Here is a 23,365-nt window from a genome sequence, read left to right as displayed (position 1 = left end):
TTTGGACTCATCTGTGAAGGGAAACAGACTTTACCTGATTTTTCAATTATTAGACAGAACTGTAGCTGATACTTCATAAATAGGGGATACTTATGGATATTTCTTTTTAAATGGAGTTGAAGTTTTATGCGTGGATCGACCAGGGAGTTTGGGCAGAAGATCAGAACCTAGTTTCTTTTCAAGAGATGCCTTTACAATCTTTGAAAGTGAAATATTTTCCATGCTGTTTATATTGTGGTGTACTATCATAAGTTTTTACAAGAAATAATTTAACAAAAAAAAATGAATAGAAAAATGAAGTTTGGGACTTTGCAAGTAATCAAATAATATCTACTTTTTGTTTGTTGCTAAAGTGAATATGTGTAATCTTGGGACAAACTTTCAAAATTATTTCTGAGAGGTAGTGTAAGTGCTTGCCCACTCAGTGCTCAGACAGACAGGATCTTTCAAAGCAAGTTTGCATCATTGAAGAAGTTACTGCCCTCAGCTCAGATATATTAGTTAAGATATCTTAAGTGATGCACAGGAGTTCTGCAATTTAAAGCAACTCTGGAAGCAGAATAGCTAAGGTCACCTTCTAGTAGTATCCTCTCCTACCTGTCTTTCAGATACTTTTTGTCAAATATAGAGACTTAAATCCAGTCCAGTTAAGATTCAACATACGGGTGAGATATATAGGGAAGGTTCGTAATTCCTTCAGAAGATAGACACACCTGCCACCATACCATCCACTCCACCTGAGGTCTAAATTAGTCTCTGATGATGCCTCTTTCTTTCCATTGGTCACAAAGGCCATCTAGGAGACTTAAAAAAGGAGACCTTAAGTTGTAAAAATTAGAACAATAATTATTTCACCTTACACAGAATTCCAATTCCTGAGGCCACTTTGGAAAATGTGCCTGAAAATCTATGAGTATAATGTGCTGCTCCTTTAGAGTTAACTTCTTAAACTGTGTTTGTATCATATTTTAAGCTTACCTCTAAGATGCGGTGTAGACACCAAATCTGAATCATCTTTCTGCACATCATTTTTATGCTCAGAAGAGACCACTAAGTATGTAGTAGAAAATGTAGTAAAATGTAATAAAATATGGTAGTAAATATTTAGCCTCTTCTAACTTGGTAAACATATTAGATATAGAAAGCTGTATTTTGGTCCAGAAAGCTGTAAGCAGTTCTGTTGCTAAACCTAACCAAATCCAGCATAATTCCATATATTGGGAAAAAACATCAGAAATGAAAGGAACTGTTTTGGCTTTTATGTCTGCCTTTGTAGTTGTCAACACTTGTTGATTATATAGCTTTATGTGATCTTTTGGTAAGAATGTGCTGCTAGGAATTGTAGATGGGAATATGAAAAAAAAACTGTATATAGAGGAAAATCAGAGCCTCAAGCAGATCCAGATAAACAGATCCAGTCAGATAAAGAATGTGATCATGTCTTTATGTATGCAGTGTGTAAGAAGCAAGGGTTGAGGTAAAGCCTCAAAATGCTATTGGCTAGACCTGACCATCTGGACTAACTTTTATTGCTGCCATAAACAAAATAAAGAGAGAGCAAGGGATTTTTTTTCAAAATATTTTTGATATCCACTACAATATAATTTTAGAAAATTTCAAAACTTTTCAAAAGACAAGGCTTTGTCAGACACTATGGAGCAGCAAAACCTGTAGCAGGACATTCAAGATCATTCGGCCCACATCTTTCCAGAGAGAGCATGACTAGACCATCTTTATGAGAAGATCTTGAGCAGTAGGAAGCCTCCCTCTTCTGTCAGATCATACTGCTGTCCCATCTGAAGTACTGGATTTCTGCTCTATAGGGGCAGTCCCCCTTTCATTTCTCTGAAGAATCAGAGGTGTTGGAGGCCTCCTTTTGTGTCTTCTGCATAGTACAGGGACTTTGGTTTCTCTTCTGTTTTCTACTTTATGTTTCCAGGTGCTTTCTCTGGAATTAGCATGCTAATATAATTTTTATCATGTAATTAGATATTATCAACCATGTGAGTAAAACATACTTGGGCAGTTGTAACCTGTGTTAACACAATTCTTCCTTTTCTAAAAAAAAAATAAGATCAGTAATTATTAAGAACATGATAATGGGAATAGCTTACACTGCAGTTAGAGAATTTATCATCTTATCAGAATGCCTTAAGGTGTTGTGTGACACATTTTCAGCCAAGATCCAGCCATGATTCTGAGTTCAGAAGTGTAATTATGAACCTACAAACACCTCAAGCCACAAACATACCACAGGCATAACTGGATACCCAGTAAAATACAATATATTGACATACATACAGCAGTTCTTATTTGTCCACTCATTTTATGGTAGATCCTTGTCTTTGTGGCCATAAAACTGAACCAGCAGAATTAGAGGACACTTTGGAAAATATAAACCTTAAGTTTTTTCACATTGTAAAATAATATTATTTCTTTTAAATTTAATTTCCATCTTGCTAGTGAAACAGTAGAGTATTTGTTGTGTTTCAAGGAACCAGTTTGCAGAAATGTATGCATTATCATTCAAATAATTCAGTACTTCTGGAAAATTTAGCTTTTGAGCAACATCTTTACCTTCTTAAGTTCATTAAATCAATTATTCTCTGTATTTTGCCCATTCCAAGAGATGTTCAGCCCTATGTGTCTATTCAAATAATTAAAAAGTGTGTATAGAGATAAGCATATAGCCAAAAAAGCCAAAGATATTGAAAGTGAAGACTGAAATGTCAGGTCTTTTTCTTTTTTTGTTTAGACTTTGTATTCATTATGATCTTTGGAGATGTTCTGAAAGATAGCTATAGCATCAGCATAAAAACGTATGTCCTGACTTTTCATTCCGCAGGATCTATCGCCTCTACCATTAGATATCTAAACGTAGGCATTCCTCTTCTGATAGGGAAAAAGAGCTTTTCACATTTGGCTCCCCTTTAGAGTCAATTGAGAGAAATAGACACTTTTAGGCCACTTTTAGACATCTGCTCCAGGACGAAGTAAATCACATGCCTTCGGTGCAGGTGTTTCTTTTCAGGTGCCATAGAGGAAGCCAGAATGAGTAATTCAGATATAAACATCAAAAATGTTGATGTCCTAAATTCAGTCAGATGAATCCTACAGCATGTCACAAACTTTCTTCTAAAACCTTTTTCTAGTTTTCGTGTCTACATATCTTTTCTCAAGAAAATGCTTAGTTGGGAACAATCAAATGCTTTGTTATATATGGAAGAATTTCAGTTTTCAAAAGATAGTCTGAGAATGCCATAATATATACATACAAGTATTGCCCAGATAAGTATAAATTTAAGGATCTGCAGATTCCCAATGTGCAAATCGGTGATTTTTTAATTTTATTTGGTATGTACCCAACAGTACTCATGTGATTATAGGCACAGGCAGGCATATTAGTACAGCACAGAGTTGCTTAAGAGGAGTAATTTAACATCTGGCTGATCTCCTGCACATCCCTTATATGCATGGATTAAAACTGGCTTTGCTACCTTGGCATCAAAGTGGCTTGGAGTGTGCTCCTTCAGTTCAAAGTGTTTTGATTTTAATGAAGAAAACACTCTCGATGCACTCTTTTGGAATGGGTTTTGTTTTGAAAGTGTACTCTCAAAGTGGTGTGCTCATTAATATAAAATTACTTGGAAGTGAAGTAGTGCATTCCCAGCCATTTAGATGCAGGGAAAGGTTAGGAGGTTTAAATGCAGAAGCAGCAGCTGATCTGTGCAACATATCTCCAGGATAAGTAGTTCTTTTCTTTTTATTGTGCAAAAAAAAATGCAAGAGGGAGTAGCTACCTGCTGCCTGACTGCGAGGAGACTTGCATCGTTACCTGTGTGGGTGAAGAATGACGGTTCTTTCAAGGGAACTATATTTAGTGTAGTGTGAGCAGAAATGGAAAACAGCTGAAAGAAGACAAAGACTTTTAACTGTTATAAGAGGAAGGACATGCAAAGACAGGCAATAGAAATATTTATTAAAGGGAAGAAAGAGCATCTGCTTTATAAGAAGAGGAGGGAAAGGATTTCACAAATTGCCATGTAGAGGACTGGAATTCTCTTTCCAGTCTCATATCTTCCTTCTTTATTTTCCTGTCTCAGTTTCTGCTATGAGATCTTTATGTGGAGTAAGACATAAAGCCCTGAGATGGGAATTCGAATGTGTGACCAAAATAATCCTTCTGTATTCATTCATGGGAGCTCTTTATACATTCAAAGACAGTCAACTCCAGAGGTCCTTGGCCGCATCACTGATGGGAGACCTTAGGAAGAAAATATTGTTACAGCCGAAAAAATAAAGGGATATGTTAAAGACAGCGAAGTGCAAAGAAAAAGTAAAGGTATACATAAAGAGGAGAGAAAAGAAGACAGACACATCAAAAAAAGGAAACAACAGCAGAAACAGAGAAGCAGGAAAGTATTAGGAAGAACAAAGTAAAAGCATCAGGGAAGGAATAAGGTCTAAAATTTTTTAAAAAAAAGACCAAAAAGAGAAGAAATACGCAGTTAAAACAGTCAATCTGGTCAATAAAGTACCAGAGCACCAGGCAGAACAAAAGCAAAATGGTGTGAAGTCATTTTGATTTATGATATGAGAACTAAAAAAATAAAAGAGAGAGAACAAATCGAGAGAGACGAGCACCATAGGAATTTCCTCTTTATCATGTTTCCACATTGCATTTATTTTCAGGCATTCTGTATCTCAGATTTCTATCCCTCCCATTCCTCATTTCATTCTTCAATAAGCTGGGAGACAGTTCTTGCCAATTTTGTGACTCTTAGAAAAATGAAGTCTAGCCCTATAACAACCCTCTCTTTCTTTCACTTGAGTGAGTAGGTCTCAGATTCCTCTGACTTCAGAAATTGATGCAGCTTATTTTCAGGTTACTGTACAGGAGTGAGGGTAGAATCAGGTAAAGTTGACTCTAGTAACTGAAGATGTAAGGAACAGACATTTCAGTCAGTATTATGAAATGTAGGATATATTTCTGACTATATTATAAGCAGCTATTTTAACTGCAGACATCTTTTTAATTTCTTGTCCATCTAAGAAATGTTACATTTCCCTCTAAAGCCTTCAGAAATACAAAACAAGTGGTTTTGGTTGATTGAGTAAATGCATATGCAGGTTACCCTAAAAAACAAGGGAGCAGCAGAGTAGAATAATTTGACAGAATAGTTTTGAATCGAGATCTCTGAAGTTATGTTTGTGGTGTGTGTTGATGTGCTAAATTTTCTAGCATATTTTAAAGACTTAAAATTCCCATTTTAAAGAGCTAATTCACTTTTTCAGGAAAATTTACTTGCTTTATGTCTAGCTCACGTTATGAACTAATAGCCAACATAATCTTCGATTCAGAAACTAAGGATTTTTTCAGTTATATACGCACAAAAGGCATTTTAAATCAAAACTGTCTGTCCCCATTACACTTTTATATCTCTGAGGGCCAAAAAAGATTTTCCTTTAATTTTGTTCTGGGAAAAAATCCTCCCCAGGCTAAGATCTTGTATGTCAAATCTAATCTCAGAGTGAATTATAAACTGCTGATAATAAGGCTTTATATTAATGGAAGCATGGTTATAGCCCTCACTATAATATGGTATCTCTGGTTTCAATTATACTTTGCACAATGCAATATATCTTCAGGAGTATCTAATGTAATTAATCAGGTAGTGGTGTAATGCAGACTAGAATAAGGAGAAAACCAGGCATTTGTCGTTTTACAGAGATGGAGAGAGATTTTATTAGTCATTTAGTGAGAGCGCTCTTTCCTGGTGCCAGCGGATTAGTGCATGCTGGTGTGTGGAAATTATTCTTCAGTTTTCTATTTTTGTTCCTCAGCGAGCAGAGTTTGAAGTTGCTCTGGAATTACACGGAGAAGCTGTACATGATTAGCACAAAGTAAAATTGATTTAAAATAAATTACTACTGCAGGTCTCTTTTCAGAGGTTCACTTTGGTCCTGGCATGAAGGGTGGAGGGATTTTTTTCTCCATAAACTAGATTTTATCAATTAAGATCAAAGAGCTGTAGAAATCAGAGATGGAAAAAATTCTGTCAGGTCATCTCTTCTATCAATGCAAGAAAACTTTCTGCATGTTTCTCTAATACATAGTCAAACTTCACTTTCAAGACTAGAGTTAAGAGCTTCCACTGATTCCCTTAGCAGATTATTGCGTAGTTACATAAACTTACTTTATTCCCTGCAGCATCTCTGAAATTTCCTGTATTGTTTTTTCTATCTTTTTTTGAATTACAACTTTGCAGATTTTTCTCAAGCCAGCTTTGTTTATCAGAGTTTATATCCTTCTAAGGTTTCTGAACAAGCTTTTGTGTTTGCCTCTTCCAGAGTCAGTGTTTAAACAAACTGTGTCACTCTTTTATCCTTTCCTCTTGGTCCAGTATTATTAACTCCTTAAAAGTACTTTTTACTGCTTTCCTCTGAAATTTGCTTGGTTTACAGGCATGATTTGCTTTCTGTCAGTGTAGCGCTCTAATGCAGAACTGTCGCTGGAGTTGTTCAGAAAGGGCTATTCCCACTCTTGCCCACTTAAATGGAGACATGACTTCTGCAGCATTTGTAGTTGTGCATGGGTTGCAGTTCACTACTTACTCATACTCTTCATTTTTTTCAAAATTATACCAGCTAACTCCCTGCCACTGAATAACTGTATGTGTCTTCAGCTTTTTAGGCAATCGTTTTATTAGTAACCCTTGCAGGTCTCCAGCATTTTAGGCTCTTCAGCTTAGGGAACAGATGACTGAGTAGTGAATAGGGAACAATTATTCATATTTCCTACAATTTAAAAACCAGGAGCATCAAATAAAATGGCAAAGGGATAAATGACATGATTTCCTTTGTCATGTTATGTATATTTAAATTGTGGAATTCTCTACCCCAGCACATTTTGGACGTCAAAATTAGAAATAATTATAAAACATTATTAGACTAATGCAATAATGTAAAAAAGTATTATTAAGCTCAACAGAGTAAACATCTCCCAAGAAAATTCCTAAACAACTGAAGAACTGGGGAAGATATTGTGGCAGAAATGTCACTTTATACTTGCTCTTCTCTATATCATTCCTGAAGCATCACTGCAGAACCTAGTCAAATACAAACTACTAAATGAGGCAAGCTATTGATATTATCCTTTACAGTTGTTATTTATATTCTACTAATATTTATACTCAAGCAGATCTCCAACTGATCCTTGAAAAAAACACCAGCTTCCATTCTAATTTTTATGTTGATTAAAATTCTTCTCAGTTTTGCAGGTGGGTGAAAGGACCAGCTTTTTGAAAAGAAACATATTGGTGTGACCAGTTCAGCAGCTTGTTTGATACAAGAGATTTATTTTTTTCCCCCTTACTCCACTCAGCTGCTGACTTCTGTTAATTTAAATTGTAGAATGAGCCAGATGATTGATTTCTGAAAGCATTTAGGTATGTCTGGAGAACCCCATTTTCCTCAGCCAAAAGAGACACAACAAATAAACTTCATATAAGCAAAAGAAGTATATATACAGTCACAATTAAAGTGATGATTTGCATGGTTTAGGCTTCTTGTATATCACCCCGAAACTAGGAGGAGAATTTAGTAAAATGGCAACTTCCAGTTGGGACTGAAGGGGAAACTATTCCATCCTTAAAAGATTCCAGATGACTGCATGCTTCTGAATATGTTCCCTCTCAAAAAATAACACTGCAATGATGTAGTTAGCCAGGAGGACCTGATTGTGTACCTAGTGGCATCAGTGACAATATTGCAAATAACTTTCAGTTGTGCTGGATCACATTCATAACCAGCATCGTTTGCCTTTCAGAAGCTCCCAGAACTTCACTGCTACTGCTTGGACCTGTGTCAGTTACATATTTTTTACATCTTAGGAGAACAGGCTCCTACAGCACTTGTGCTGTATTTCATCATATGCAGTCATAGAAAAAAGTGAAGCACAAGCATGGAACAGATGTTCTTTACTATATACGTTTAAAATAAATGTGTTTGTGATAGATTCATGTTGAGCCCTAGAAAAATCCTCACTGAGATAAACGTGGTATGCCCAGTTTGGTCATAACTGGTGTGATCTAACAGCAAAATTGCAATAGTTACCTCATTCTGACAATAGCACAGTTAAATATGTTGCAGTCTGTTAGATATGTCTTTTTACCATGCAAACAGTGATAGAGTTGTCTGGCTGCAAAGTCTAATAATCCAACTATGCCAGGAATATTTTCACTGTGGTCAAGCAGACTTAAGGCAAAATACAAATGTTTCAATTTTATAAATCACAATATCTAGCAAACTACACAGTTCTTCCTAAATTTTCAGAGTTTTCACTTAAGGTTCTCATTCAGATGGTTCAATGATACCAGGTTTATTACTGAACGGTAGCTTAAACATAACTTTAAGCATTTTTTGAAGCTAGTCCTGCAAACTTCATCTCATTATCTGCTGAACGTTTCTTCTTTTGTAACCACAGAGCCTTTACAGTGATAGATGTGCTCTAATTGCACCTTAAAAAAAAGATCCTTCCTCATTAGAAATACATAGATTTCTTCAGGTGCTGATTTACTGTGGAATGACGAAGGCCTGTGTCAGGGCCTTTGTACCATGGCCCCTAATATAAGTGAGAAGTATGAACTTAGCTACTTTAAGAATTTGAGCATAATGTCCTCATATTTTTCTTACCTCCAAGACCTTTGTTGTTTCCATGTTTTCATTATACTTATTTTTGCATAATTGTTTAAGTTATTTTTAAATACTGTTTTCAAAGTCTGCTAGGTTAGATCAAGCATTGCTGATTAAAGATAGCTTCACCAAAGCTTGTTGTTGGTTGTTTTAAATATATTATAGACTGTTCTTTTAGCCTGCCTCCCAGCTCGGTATGTGTCAGAGTGTGTCAACGGTGCTACAGCAATCTTCATATTATTGTGGATCGGAACATCAAAATTTTGCTGCAAAACCGGACAACATGTCACAAAGTGGTATTATCAAGGGGTCAAACACCAAACATTTTCTGCTTTCTACAACTGAAAGACTTGTAAAATTATTTCTTTCAATTGCAAGAAACAAAGCAGCTTACTAAAACCTGTATGTTTGTTAAACCAAATAAAATCAAAGTCTAATGCAGTCAGTAACATTGTTCATCTTGATATAATGGGTTTGATTTGTATCTCACTGCAGAAATTAGGTGCATTTCGAAAAGATTTATTCACCATGACTTAAAGCCATCCTATCCTATCACATAATTAGGGTTAAATTGTAGCAGCAAGTCTTTTTCTTTTCTTAGGATACTTTTCTCTTCCTTTAACTCTCTCTCCTGAAGGGGAGTGTATCTTTTCTTTCCATTGATACGATGTTCGCACTCTTTTTTTCAGCTCTTCCCACCGCTGTTTCTACATCTCTGTAGTCTATTGCAAGTCATTCCATTTCCAACCTTAGGAGAAAAAAGATATTTTTATCTCTTCTTTATAATATTTCTGTTTCTTTCTGATATAATTTGACTTTATAATTGATTTATTTTAGAATCTGTGAAAAAATCCGTGCTAAATTATTTGTGATATGTCTAAAAAATCATATTTTGTTGCATTGTACACAAGTGATTATTTCACTAGTAAATCATTCTTGCTTTGTAGCAGATGCTTTGAATCAGATTTGTTGTAAGTGTAAAATAAAATCATTGCTTTCTCCATCCAGATTGTCATTGCAAACAAACAAGCTGAAGCTATGAAAAATATAGATGGCTTCAGCTTGATTTTGTTATCAGTTATTCCATTAAAATCAATGGAGTTGTACCAATGTAAGCCTGATGTAGGAAAGAATTTCTGTATACTTATCCAAATCTAAATCACAGACACATATAGACAATGTTGTAAGAAGTATAATTACAATTATAATTTGCAAATACCACAGAAAATATAGAAACAGATGTATTTTATACACCTACAGGTTCAATTGCATGAAAATAACATGCACATTATGCATCCTGGTGAAACACAGTCTGGTTTATTTCCGAGAAAATAATATGATAATGGTCTAATAAGCTGTATGCAAAGTCATGCATTAATCTTAAACTATCAAGATAAAATCTACAACCTCTCACAGAATACCTAATATATATCTGATAGAAAAACAAGAATGTTATTTAGACTCATTAATATGATCCAGTGAATAGTCCCCTTGTTAATACAACCTCTTTTTTCTTTCTTTTTTACTGCTTAATAGAGAAGAAAATCACGTTATTCGGACCTTGACTTTGAAGTAAGTTTTACTGAATTATTCCTGATTATTAAAGGTATTTTCCTAAAAGTAATGTGAAGTGATCATTTAGCAGATTTTAGCCTTCTGACATAGTAGATGTCATAGGGTTGTTCAATTGGTACTGTAAAGAACACGATGAGCAATTCATTAAAACTACTTTGGTGCAACTTATTTATAAAATATTCTGAGATCAAACTCTCATATTGCAATATTAACAGCCATGGTTTCAGTTTTTAAATTCTCTGCCTCTTCATTTTCATCTGATTTTCTTTTTTTGTTTTGTTTTGTTTTGCTGGCTATCTATCTATTGAAAAAGTGTGACACTTCTGTAGGACAGGCCACGTTGTTGCAGAAAGTTGCTTTGTTCAAGAGATTCTCAATCATTTGTTCTATCTCTCTTCAATACTAATTTACTGGGATATGAGTTTTACATCAAAATAGCAATTACAAATGTACCAAATTTTGAACTATGATGGATCACATGCTATGTAAAAAAAATCAAGTTCATGTAAGGTTCTTTAGGTTGGATATCCACAGTTTCAGACTTAGACCTTGTTAATGTGAAGGTTTGGTTGTTGTAGTTAATGGCCATTTTGTTCTATCTCAGTCAGCATGATTAAGTCTCTTGGAGCTTTGTTTATTTGAGGTGTTTTTCTCTACTCTCTACCAGAAACAAAACAGCAGCTAGTTTTCAAGAGGATGTTAATAATTTGTGGATTTGGGGTTTTATGCATAGGTTGTCTGTTCATGCATATTAATAGTCTGATATAATTCATTATGTGTGTCTCCGGAGAAGTTGAACAATCACAATATTTGCATGGAACCTACAGATGTAGAGCTAAACTTTTAACATCCAGTGATCAGTATGTATCAACCGTAACTTTAAAAATCATCCTCTCTGTTTGCATGTGCAAACAAAAGCATTTTATATTATTATTTGTGCTGTAAGCACAGCACATGTACTTTCAAATTTCAGATTCTAGTCCATAGAAAAAAAAGAGGCAGAACTAGCAAAATGCAGCCATAACAGTGGTCATAGAAGCTTTGCAATGAGAGAAGGATTGTTTTGGTGACCTGCTTTTGCTGAAATACTGTCCTGCCATGTCCGATTGTGGTTTCTTGGTAGTTTAATGTCATACCTTAATCTCTTATGTCATTTTCCATCAGAGACTGTAGCTACCTTAAGCAGTCCTGTAACATCTCAAATAAAGCACAAAAGATTCCTTGTAAGTTTAAGGAAGATAAAATGAAAATATTATCCTAAATAATGCTTTAGGATAAATGTCTAGAAAGGAAGAAGAAAAACATGAATCAACAACAAAATTCTGATAAGCAAGCAGTTCTAAAATTAGATGCAACCAATATGAACAAAAGTTTTATGATTATGATATAAAGAATTATGAATTTTACTGTTCTTTATTGAAAGGTAGGAATATCATGCCAAAGACTGTTCTCTGTGGCAGCAGATACTAAAACGTTCTTCTTACCGCTCAGGAGGGCATAATCCAAAACCAAATAAACACCAACAGTCCTGTACACACTCTGCTCTCAAGAATCAGGTTTCCTATTACATGTTTTCTTTTGGCTTACATAGTATATTTAAGATGCTCACATCTTGCTTTTGCCTTGTTTGCAGCATTGTTGCTCCATGGCCTAATATTTTTAGAAGTATGATTATAATGCGGGAAAATAAATTTGTTTGTAAAAAGGGAAGGCCATTGGGAGAGACTGCTGAGGAAGTGAGAGCGGTAACAATACTGTGCCAGTTGCTGCTCTGATTTAGAAGTACTGACTCAGACTAACCCCATCTCACCTCCCTGCTTTATGGTTCCTCTGATTAAGCCTGTGGGCTTTCCTCTGTTCTTACACACAGCGTGGCCGTCTGTCTGAGGTAAAGCGAAATAAAAAAGCCATAAAATGTTCAAATGCGCACCCAGATTCCTTCGCTCGGCAAGGCATACTGATGAAGGGAATTGAGATAGTGTTGTGTGGCCAAAACACTGCTATTCTGATACTTCAAAGCAGCCTGACCGCAAAATAGAATAGAGCCTGGAGGTGAGGTCGAGCTAGAGGGATTGGCCATACTACTTAAATGTTTAATACTTTCCCTGCTTTGTCTGTGACCAGTGCCAGCTGGTGCTCTCTGACATAATGTCCTTCCACAGTTCTGAGGATAATAAATGCTATGGATGTCATTCTGAGGATAACAAATGCTAAATATGAAGTATGGACAAAACTGTGTCAAGCTTGCCTCCCTCTGTCCCTTTCCTTTTGACACGCTCCTAGCAGTCTCTACACCCTCAGCTTCTCGCACATGTCTCTCTATATCCATACAAGACAAACCCTTAGGCTGTGCCTATCTTACTAAAGACATTCAAGGGAATATTCCTGAGTGCCAAAATACCAGGTGTTATATGGATGAATTTTTAGAATTATCATTACTACTTTAGTCTGGAACACTTTTATCTCTCCAAACAGTTCCTGAAATGTCCTTAGGGAACCAGTGCAGCCTAAGGGCCATTCACAATAAGCAATTTGGTTGTAGACTTCTAATTTTGGACACTAATATAATTTTGTTGCATTCCTTGGGAACATTCCGTGCTAGATGGTGCCAGGGGATGGTCACAGTTTCACTGTTTGAAAAAAAAAACCCAACCAAACCCTGTGGTAGTGGGCTGCAATGCAACACTCACCTTAATATAGACAATTTGAAGTAAAAACAAAGAAACACATGAAGAGTAATTCTTTTTTTTTTTTTTGAGCGCCACAATTGAAACTCAAAGCTAGCTTCTATGTAGTGTGAACACAGGCAGAACATGATTGTACTCAATGCCATAAAATGTCTCTGTGCCTGTTACCTCCAAGATATGTAGAAATACAGGTTAGTTTTAAGGGCCTTTGCAACAGACTATAAATAATAGAAGTCCTGTTACTGTGATGGGTAGTGTTATAGAAAGCTTATGTCTCCAGTCAAAGGAAAGGGAGAGAGAAAAAGATGACATACAAACTGGCCAGCCCTCATCATAGACCTTGGAGAGGAATCTCTCAAGAACTGGGCAACCTGTATTGTGTTTTACTTTTTAAATAGTTTACCATTACATTCTTAAATTATCCCTTTATGTAGAAAAAAGGCGACCGACTGTAACATACTGGGTTTAGTCTGTAGGCAGGAAGTATTACTGCTAAATAATATATTGTCCACTAGGAGATTTTGCAAAACACTGACTAATCTATTTGAACTCTGAAGTTTGCTAAAATGAGCAGTCAGCGTGTAACAGCTTTACAACTCTTTTCTTGCTATTGCCGAGGATTAGTTTAGACTCATTCATGTAATCTGGTATCCAAAACATGATCAAAATTCATAGGTCTGAGAGTTTTGGATCCTTGCCACTTCTGGCTGTGGTAACTCCAGTTAAGTGCCCTCCAACTCCAGTCATTGTGTTCTGTTTTTTCCTAAAGCTGGACAGGTAGCTTTTTCATGAAGGCTCAGCACTGCTATTTCGCTGTCAGGTCAAATAAAATTCATTCTAATTATGTTGAACAAAAATACAAATGCTGTGGAAATTCCCAGGAGGACTTTATAATAGGTGTGCGCTGACACTTACAAAACATACAGGAGAGTTAAACTGTATTATTGGCATGCATTTTAGGATTCAAGATCACAATCACCTTTACATTCTATAGGAGAGTCTGACTTCTGCATTTCTCCAGCCACCCACTCCACTCTCCCCTTTTTATAAGGCATTATGAGGATCTACTCTGTTAATAACTTTTATGTCAAATAATTCAGAAAAGTGCCTTATTACCCTGCTTCCCAGGATTGAAATCATCGCTGGCTCTGTTTGAGCTCCGCTCATGAGGGAGAGCAAGGATACACAGGTCAAGTGTGAATACCAGAATGCCTTCTTTTCTTTCCACAGAGTGGTAGACTCTCTCCAGCAATAATGCTAAATTGATTATCAATTGCTGGAGCCGCATTCTTTCAGAATTTCATCTGCAATAGCTATTCATTGTAACAACATTACAAGCTCGCACAAAAGTTTAAAATCATTCTCTTTACTAACCTGAACACATCTCTTGAAGACAAAGGTGAAAAGAAATATGCCTGCAGGGAAAAATCCTTTCCCATTCGTAAGTTTGGCAACTGATCATACCTATAACATCTTGAAACCACAGCATGTTTCCATTATAGGGCTGGGAAGGCATTCCTCCATCTGTTCTTTTCACTTGACTGTTTCATACAATATTTGAGAGAGAGCGTTTTCACCTGTGACAATATAGAAAATCTTCAAGGCACATTGAATGATGATGACGATAATAATAATAATAATAATAATAATAATAATAATAATAATAATAATAATAATAATAATAGTAATAATAGTAATAATAATGCCATATTATTATTATTAATGTCCCTGTTACCTCCAAGATATGTAGAAATACAGGTTAGTTTTAAGGGCCTTTGCAACAGACTATTTATTTTTTTTATTGTTGTTGTTGTTGTTGTTATTATTATTATTATTGTTATTATTATTTTGACCACAAATCTTTATGAGAATATTTGTGCTTGAGCTAGAGTTCACCTAAAACCCTGTCATAAATAAAAGAGATCTGGGTATATATATGTTTGAAGTCCTTCCCATCTTGATGATAGCCATCCACACTCTGAATCCTCTTCGAAGAGGAGATGCTCGTCAGAGTGAGGCTTAGTCTTTTCAAAACATGCACTTGATGTTAACTTGTGAGTGAGGGTAGAAATGTGGAAGAGGTGTCAGTTCAGTGGGACTCTCTTTAGGGTGTGGGGCACAAGAGTTACAGAGCCTGTAGGAAAGATCACAAGAAGCTGCACGTTAGCCTGATGGCTAACAGGTGCTTCTGGAGGGGATGCAGCATTAACGGGTGAAGAAGGTGTGCAGCATGAGAAGCTCCTTTTCCATCCTGTACAGGTCTTGATGCTGCTATAATCATCCTAGTATATATTGGTCAATATCTCCAGCTCTGTATTGATAAAACTTAAGTATTTCTAAGGTTGATAAAGCTGTGTTTTCCACATTGCCCTTTTAATAGAGAAAACTGGTTAAACCCCCACAAATAACTTCCCATAGAAGAGAGTTACCCAACGGAGCATATTTTCTAGAAAGGAGATAATATGGTGCTTTCTAAGAAGGAATTTAAAAGAAGACTAGAAAAGAAGAGTTTTTTGAAAAAAAAAGTTGGAAATTTAAGTTACTGCACTTTCTGTTCAGATCGTTCTTCATAATCGGTGGGGAGGGGCGAGTGGGTGTCAGTGGATAGGAATTATAGAATGGAAGCCAGGAAAACACAAAGCAATGAAAAGATCCATAGGTACATGTGCATACCAGTCATTCTGCTATTAAGAATAAAATTTAAAGCCTTTTTTCTGGCAGACTTCCCACCTCAAGTATTTAATTTCTCCTCCCACCTGCTTCTCCTCAGGAATAATGTAATGAACTGAGTAAGACATTTGCATTATTCATATTTGCTATTTAACGATTTCTTGGGTACACAATTCAGAAAAATATCAAAAAGTAGCATTCTCTGTATTCCTAGCCTTCTATTAAGAAGTTTCCAACTGGAGATACTTGTTTCGCAGTCATGTGCTATTTCCTGCTTTTACAGCCAGTATTTTAGCCCACCAAATCTGTTCTATTCCTATGAGCATGTCTCCTTATTTCAGCCAATAATAATCTTTGAGGCAGATGCTTTCTTTTTTAAATTCTATGTATATTAATTTTGCTACATATCCTTGTCTAGCGTAAAAGCAATAGCTTAAAAGAATCCCTAGGAAGCCACTTAAGTGAGACTCCTCCCATAAGTTTAGATCAGCTATCTCTAGTTAAATTATGTTTTGCAAGGACTTCCTGACTAAATCGTGGAGAATTTTTTCCCTTATTCACCCCTCAATTCGTGTTAAGTTAATAGGTCTTTAATTACTTGCTGTATATCATGTCTCTTTTGTGAATAATGTTGCCTATTTCGTGTTCTCAGAAGTGTATGCTGTAGCTTTATTAAGGATGATATGCTTGTTACAGCTTAGCAGTAGAAATGCGCAACCAAGGGGCAGCCACATTTCATGAAATTTGTAAGCACAGAATGCAAATGAAAGATAAAAGTTAAAATTGGTATTGGTAAAGCAGTATTTGAGGGTCAGCTACTGCCACTCCATTTTAACAGATGCTAACCCAGACCTGGCAGAAGCATTACTTGCTGAGAAGGGTCACACTCAGGCACTGCACACATAAGTTTACAGGGTTTGTCATGTACAACGACAGGGAAAATCATGCTTGTCAATTAGCGGACATGTATAGAGGCTGATGTCCTGCACCTTTTCTGTCAACGTTATTGGCTGCTGCCCTGGCTGTAGCTCAAGTTCAAAGAGTTACAAAAGCTTAAGAAAAGCCAAGCCGAGACCATCTGCTGTTGGACTAAGGTGAAGCATCCTCAGTCCCTCCTGTCCCTCCTGGGATCCACCCAGACCACAGAAGCATGAGATTGTTTGAACAGTAAGCAGCCTTCGGCTTTGCTCCAGAGGCCGGTCTGGATCCGTAGCTGAGCATGAACTTGTTTGGAAACAACACAGATGGTGGGCTTGACAGTCTAGGTTTGACAACGGGCTTCACTCCATGTAGCTGCCAAGATCGATACATGGCTGAGTGTCTCCTCCAACTGTGGGGGCTGTTTGGGGTCTCCACCTCTTGCACAGGAATGCCATATAATTAGTTTTTGTGGAAGAGTGCCCTGTGCATGGCTAGGGGGAGGGTGGTTTCCAATTTCCCAGTCCTTGAAATAAGAAAACAAGTAAAATTGAAAAACTGTGTCTACTTTTCTTAATATGAATGTCATTTCAACTGCATTTTATCATGATCTGAATGACAAGAAGTTGTCTAATTAAAAAGACATAACATTTGGGGTTTTTCCATTTTGAGCCAGAATTTCTGAGTTCAGTGTTCTCATAAAAGTTATTCCTATAAGGACAATTACAAACTGCTGTTGTATCCTATAGTATATTAGCATCCACGCTGAAAACAGAAATTCTAGAAAATATTCCTAATGTGCAAGAGAAATATCCTGAGAAACTGCCATCACTTTCAAAATACTTGTAGGCTAGCACAAAAACAGTGTCCCTTAATTTCAGAAACTCAATATATGCAGAGTAAAACTAGTGTCTTTTACAGAGGGAGAACATTTAATAGAGCAGAGAGAAGTTTCAGTGCAGTTCATTTCCATTGGTCAAGTCTAGAGGGAAAAGATGGCCCAGACAAATTCAATTTACTTTATTATGTTGGGGAAAATAATTCTTCTCTTAAAAAAGCCTAGATTCAATTATAAATATAAGCAATTATGTTCCATTTTACAGAAGGTCATGCATACAAGAAAGAGGCACATGGAATTGTTTCAAGAGTTAAATCAGAAATTTCAGACACTGGACAGATTTCGGGATGTACCAAAATCAGGCAGTATGGTAAGTTTTTCTCTTAGATATTTAAAATGTGATGGATCCTGAACAGCAACAACGAAACAAGAGTCCTTTGAATTCAGTGTTATTTCCCAAGAAGACTTCACTTTGTGCTACCTTTAGGTAGCCTCAGAAATCAGAACAAAAGATATTTTCAGTAATCTAGCCTATGACGAGACTCATTAGGTTTTACAACTAGACCATAACTAACTCACTGACATCATTATATGACAAGTGATTGAACTGTAGGGAACAGATTTCAAATCTGTATGTGTCTCCCAAGTCTAAAGACACATACAGAGAAAGCAGCTCACTAATGTAATTTGATCAATTGGACTTTTCCTCTAGCTAGGCAAGCAGATATTAAATGAGTTACTAGGAACAAGTCCAGCTAGATTCACCTATACGTGAGAAGGTCCAGAAAGCACATAAGGTCTCTGTAAAGCCACATGTTTTCCATAATAGATTTATAAATATTTACCATGGGAAAAGCAAAAATTAATTCATCCTGAGTTGACTCTATCATCATAACTCAAATTTATACACATACATTAATACACGCATGCATAACGCCCTGACTACATTTGATAATGAGAGCAAAGAAATAGTTGGTTCTGCCTAATTAAAACAACTAATTTAGTGTGACATATTTTTAGCAGTAATATTATGATTATTAATAATTTTATATATAATTTTATAATGTGAAAATTTTATGTTAAATGGAACTGAGCTAGAATCATTGTATTCTATAACTTTTTCAGAAAAGCTGCTCTCAGACATGAAGAAGAGGTATTAAACAGATGTGAGGCCAATGGATTTACATCATTTACGTCATCTTAATCCAGCAGAAATTTGGCCCTGATTCTTTGATGAACCTTTAGCTGTGATACGTGTTATTTTGTATCCAGTTCTCACTCACTGTCCCTTCTGAGATTTGCTGACGTGTAGAGTTTGCATTCACCTCCTATTTGAGATTTGCTGTCCATGTAAATCTTGAATCAATTCAAAATCTCGAAGGGAATGTCAGTCGAAGAGTTATGTTTACTCTGTTTCGCATCGGCGCTATGTTTTTGAAATGTCTGCTAATAAAAGCTGCCTAGAGGAATGGTCTATCTGTAAGACAGTCAGAGAGTGATCCACGTACCTATATATAGGCATCTCAGGCTATTTTAGACAGCCTCAGGTGTCTTAGTCTACAGCACAGTACAAGCAGTGATGACACAAGTCTCAAGGAAGACCTGCACCTCTCATCAAAGATAGTTGGAGATCAGGCAGAAAATCCAAAGGCATCTAAAATGGTGCAAAAATGTTAGGTTTTGGCAGCTAAGTCCCACCCAACATGTTACAGCAGAAATCACTAATTAAATTGGTCTTAGTACGTGGTATCTTTTACCCTACAAAACTTAGCATTCAAAAAAAAAATCATTCAGTAGAAAACAACGAGCTTGCAGCCTGTTAATCCTAATATACATGAGCTCATCAGCCTCTAAAACAAGGTGGATCTCACAGCATTTTCAAAGAGTAGGTTCCGTGGTTCTGTCACGCACCTGCCCCAATTTAAAATCCAGCTGTCAATCTCTGTTCCAAACCACTCCATATTTCAGGCAGCAAGCTCTTCTCAATTGCCTTCCTTTCTCTTCTTCTCTACACAAGTGCTATTAAAAAGATGGCTATTGGTACTGGATCACTCGGCCATTCCTCACGTACATTGGTTTTTGTGAAAGAAAGGGCTTAGCTGGCAGCTCAGGTGAGGAGCCTGCCAAAGTGTTGATTGTTCACAGAGAAAGAGTCGCACCGGTGGTGAACACCCACCAGCCTGGCACCCTGCAAAGCCATTTCCCCTCTCTGGTTTCTGTGTCTCGTGAGAGCACGTTAGCGATCAGCCTTATAAATGGAAAACACTTGATTTCATCCTTGGTTTTAATCCTTCTTTCTTTGGTCTTCAGGAGAACTCAGCACCCAGCAAGGCTCCATGGGACAGTTTCAAAACCACAGGCGACTACCAACACTATACAACGATAAACGTATTAGACACAGAGGCAAAAGATGCTTTAGAACTCAGACCAGCAGAATGGGAGAAGTGTCTGAACTTGCCTTTAGACGTGCAAGAAGGTGACTTTCAAACAGAAGTTTAACAGAAATGAAAAAAACAAAACAAAAACTGAACAAAAACAAAAGCAAAACAAAAATAATTCTTTGCACTGACAATAAAGAGACTTTGGGAATCCTGACGCTCCTGTCTGAACATTGTGACTACTTTATGTCAGGCTCTTCCTGTGCCAAATGTCAGTGGTTTTTTTCGTACAGTATTTTCCCACTAGTGCGGCTAGTGGAGAACCAGGTGTACAATTCTTACCATCGTGTGTTGTAAGTACCCGTGGAATGGATTTGTAAGGTAATCTTTATAGATAAACCTCAAGCAACGATTCATGTTGTAACAGCTTCATTTGGTTTAGTTTTCAAAAAACTTCACCATGAAGCACAATGTATATATTTATGCAGTTTTTAAAGTTTATAACAGTCTGTTTGGCCATTACTACACTTTTTACTTTATAATATAAAAGCAAAGTTTTTGTCATTAAATGAATGTCTGTTGAGCTACATTCTTCATTGCTTTAAATGCAATAAAGTAATAATCTCACTTTTATATGAATAATATATTTCACATCTTTATTATTGCAGTTTTCTCTGGAAAGCTCAGAGTAGCTTTCTCTGCTGCAGCTGTGTATAAAATATTTAAAATGTTGTATGGTGTAAATAAACCTTTGTCTACATATCAGTTTCTTAGTGCATTTTATTCTGTATTTGTTTATCAAATTTGCATATTTATAATGTTTTCTTTAAAAACACACATCTTGAATATGTATTTGAACTTTTAATAGTATGTTGTTCTAGCTCCTGCAAAGAGTTTCTAAACCGTATTAATAGGTTTGTATAGACATTCTGCTTTTTCTTAGGTACTCTTTTGTGACAATGTACCATATAAATTGGACTTGTCAGAATCCTAGTAAAATTGTTCTGTTTTATAAAAATTTTTTTCTTGTTGCAGAAAGACAAATAATGGAAAATAAGTTGAGTTTCAATGCACAGCATCCAAAGAAAATGTTGATTCAGAATCATTACATCTTGTGCATGGTCTTGTTGCTGTATAACAACAAGAAAGTCTTTAAAGATAAAAAATTCTGAAGTATTTTAGACAAAAAAAAAAAGAGTGTGTTTTGTATTATAAATTAAGAGCAAATTTATGTTGAAAATACAGCTGAACAGTTAGGAATAGTAAGACTAAATCCCCCTTTCCATGCTTAGAACCAAAAGCAGATTTTCAAAATCTCTCCTCATCTACAGCATAACTGAGGGTAGGGCGTGGGGAAGAGAAGAGTATCTCAAATCTTCAGATGTCATATTTCTAGAAAAAAAGGTTCCAAAACTATTTTAGTTCCCGCTGTATGGAATTGAATATGCTGCAGCCTACTAGCTGAAGAGCTCTTAGAGTGGAAGAAAACATGACTGCCAGTCTGCTTAGAAAGAAAAAAGACTAGAATAGAGGCTTGGCAGCAAGAACTTAACCCAGAGAATCAGTAGAAGGAGATTGTCTTCCATCTGCTGAGAGAAAAGTACTGAGGACCAATCCTAGGACCAAACTTCAGGGAAGTATTTTGGTTTGGAAATCGTTTCTCCAGGCCTCGATAAGGTACTTTAGTCACAAAAAGGAGCCTGACTTTGCCTACTTTGAGTGAGCATCTCATGCAGCGTGTGGACTTCTCTAAACTAATGCTTCACCACAAATACAAAATAACTAGCTACCAAACAAGTATCAAGTCCATTAACTGGCTTAGGTGCCTAGAAGTTAGATGATGTAGTACTCAATATTGCAATGTATCAGTCAATCAGAACTGGCCCTTTATCAAAAGGCTGATGCAGAAGGAGGCAGCTGGCAAGGCTGGCTATGCAGCCTACTAACATCACACCTCTGAGATCAGATAGCACACCAAAAACCTCTCTCTTGTTTCATGTCAAGTTCTAATCTAAGGGGTTTATTTTCCCTTTAGATGAAGACATAACAGAAACTGCACATTTTTTAAGGATTTCATCCAGTACAGCAGGCATCTCTCAAGCAGAGCAGGTTTTACAACATTTCTTATTTTTGAGACCAAATCTAGTATCTTAGGCTCCTGAATCCAGATATGAACTTCAGCATCCTCCTTGATTGATCTAAACATAATAAAAATCTAGAGCACCTTGGTATTTCAATAACTATAGTGCAGAGATTATTTGCATAAGCTTTGTATCACCTAACTCCTGTTCAATAGTGGTCTAGTTAAAACTCCAGAAAGTTTAGGGTAGGCTGCAAACTTATCCAGGAAACATGATAAATCAGTCTGCACTCAATACACTGCTGACCCAGTTGTGCTGTTATTAATAACTGGGTGGATTCAAGTTTAACAATAGCGTGGCTGTTTATGTGTCACACAGCAGCCACAGATGTGCTTGCAGTGTATGAGGAGCAATGTTCAGTGCCTCGGTATTCAGAGCTTGTGCTGGCCTGCCTAGAAAGTGCTAGACATTTTTATTTTCCTATATATTTCATATTTAGAAATGTTAAGAACATGCTGAAATCCAGTGTATTTGCCTACTGATTTGACTGTTTCATACTAAAGCAGAGTTTGTTTTCCATTAGCTACTGGAACAGGACATGGAGCTACTGGAACGAGTCCAGAGGAGGGCCACGAAGATGATCAGAGGGCTGGAGCACCTCTGCTATCAAGATAGGCTGAGAGAGTTGGGGCTGTTCAGCCTGGAGAAGAGGAGGCTCCGGGATGATCTTATAGCAGCTTTCCAGTACCTAAAGGGGCCTACAGGAAAGCTGGAGAGGGACTTTTTACAAGGGCGTGTAGTGATAGGACAAGGGGCAATGGATTTAAACTGAAAGAGGGCAGATTTAGGTTAGATATAAGAAAGAAATTCTTTACATTGAGGGTGGTGAGGTACTGGAACAGGTTGCCCAGAGAAGTTGTGGATGCCCCATCCCTGGCAGTGTTCAAGGCCAGGTTGGATGAGGCTTTGGGCAACCTGGTGTAGTGGAGGATTTCCCTGCCCATGGCAGGGGGATTGGAACTAGATGATCTTTGAGGTCCCTTCCAACCCTAACCATTCTATGATTCTATGATTCTATGATTAGCAAAATGCCACACATATGTACAGATTGCTGCTCAATGTCTCTGAAATGGTGCAAGTCAGAATGAACACAGCAGGAGAGTACAAACATGTATGCCCTGGCTTAAATGTTGGTAGAGCACTGATGAGATGTCTGGCATTATATTGTATGCAAATAGAAACAGAGTCAGAACTCTCTTACACTAGACACAGAGATGGCAGGTGGGTCTGCATTTACCTGCCAGGGTGGGCTGGTGCTTCTCGATGTGCCCTGTGCTGCCTCACCTGGCCTCCAGCCGCAGTTACAGAAAGGTTCAAGTGTTTGAGTGCTCAGCTAACCAACCTTGCTGCAGCTGGCACTATTGAGGCAGTTGAGCTCACCCTAGAGTTTATCTTGATCGAATTTAAAATACATATTCCCTACACATATAGAGCAATATATAGCAAACACTTTTTGGGGAAAGG

The 23,365-nt window shown here is 36.8% G+C and overlaps 1 protein-coding gene across 2 annotated transcripts in view; it reads left to right on the top strand.

The window, feature by feature from the left end:
* Positions 1 to 19,881, top strand: part of ADGRB3 (adhesion G protein-coupled receptor B3) — a 470,155-nt gene extending 450,274 nt beyond the window's left edge. For both annotated transcript variants that reach the window (XM_086608299.1, XM_086608298.1), the window contains 3 exons: positions 10,231 to 10,266; positions 17,648 to 17,752; positions 19,693 to 19,881. In XM_086608299.1, coding sequence (XP_086464425.1) covers positions 10,231 to 10,266; positions 17,648 to 17,752; positions 19,693 to 19,881 — 330 coding nt within the window. The remainder of the gene's footprint in view (positions 1 to 10,230; positions 10,267 to 17,647; positions 17,753 to 19,692) is intronic.
* The last annotated feature ends 3,484 nt before the right edge of the window (positions 19,882 to 23,365 follow it).

This window comes from Tauraco erythrolophus, chromosome 2 (assembly GCF_009769465.1).
Source record: "Tauraco erythrolophus isolate bTauEry1 chromosome 2, bTauEry1.pri, whole genome shotgun sequence".
Lineage (NCBI taxonomy): Eukaryota > Metazoa > Chordata > Aves > Musophagiformes > Musophagidae > Tauraco > Tauraco erythrolophus.
This window is presented reverse-complemented; position numbering and strand designations above follow the sequence as displayed.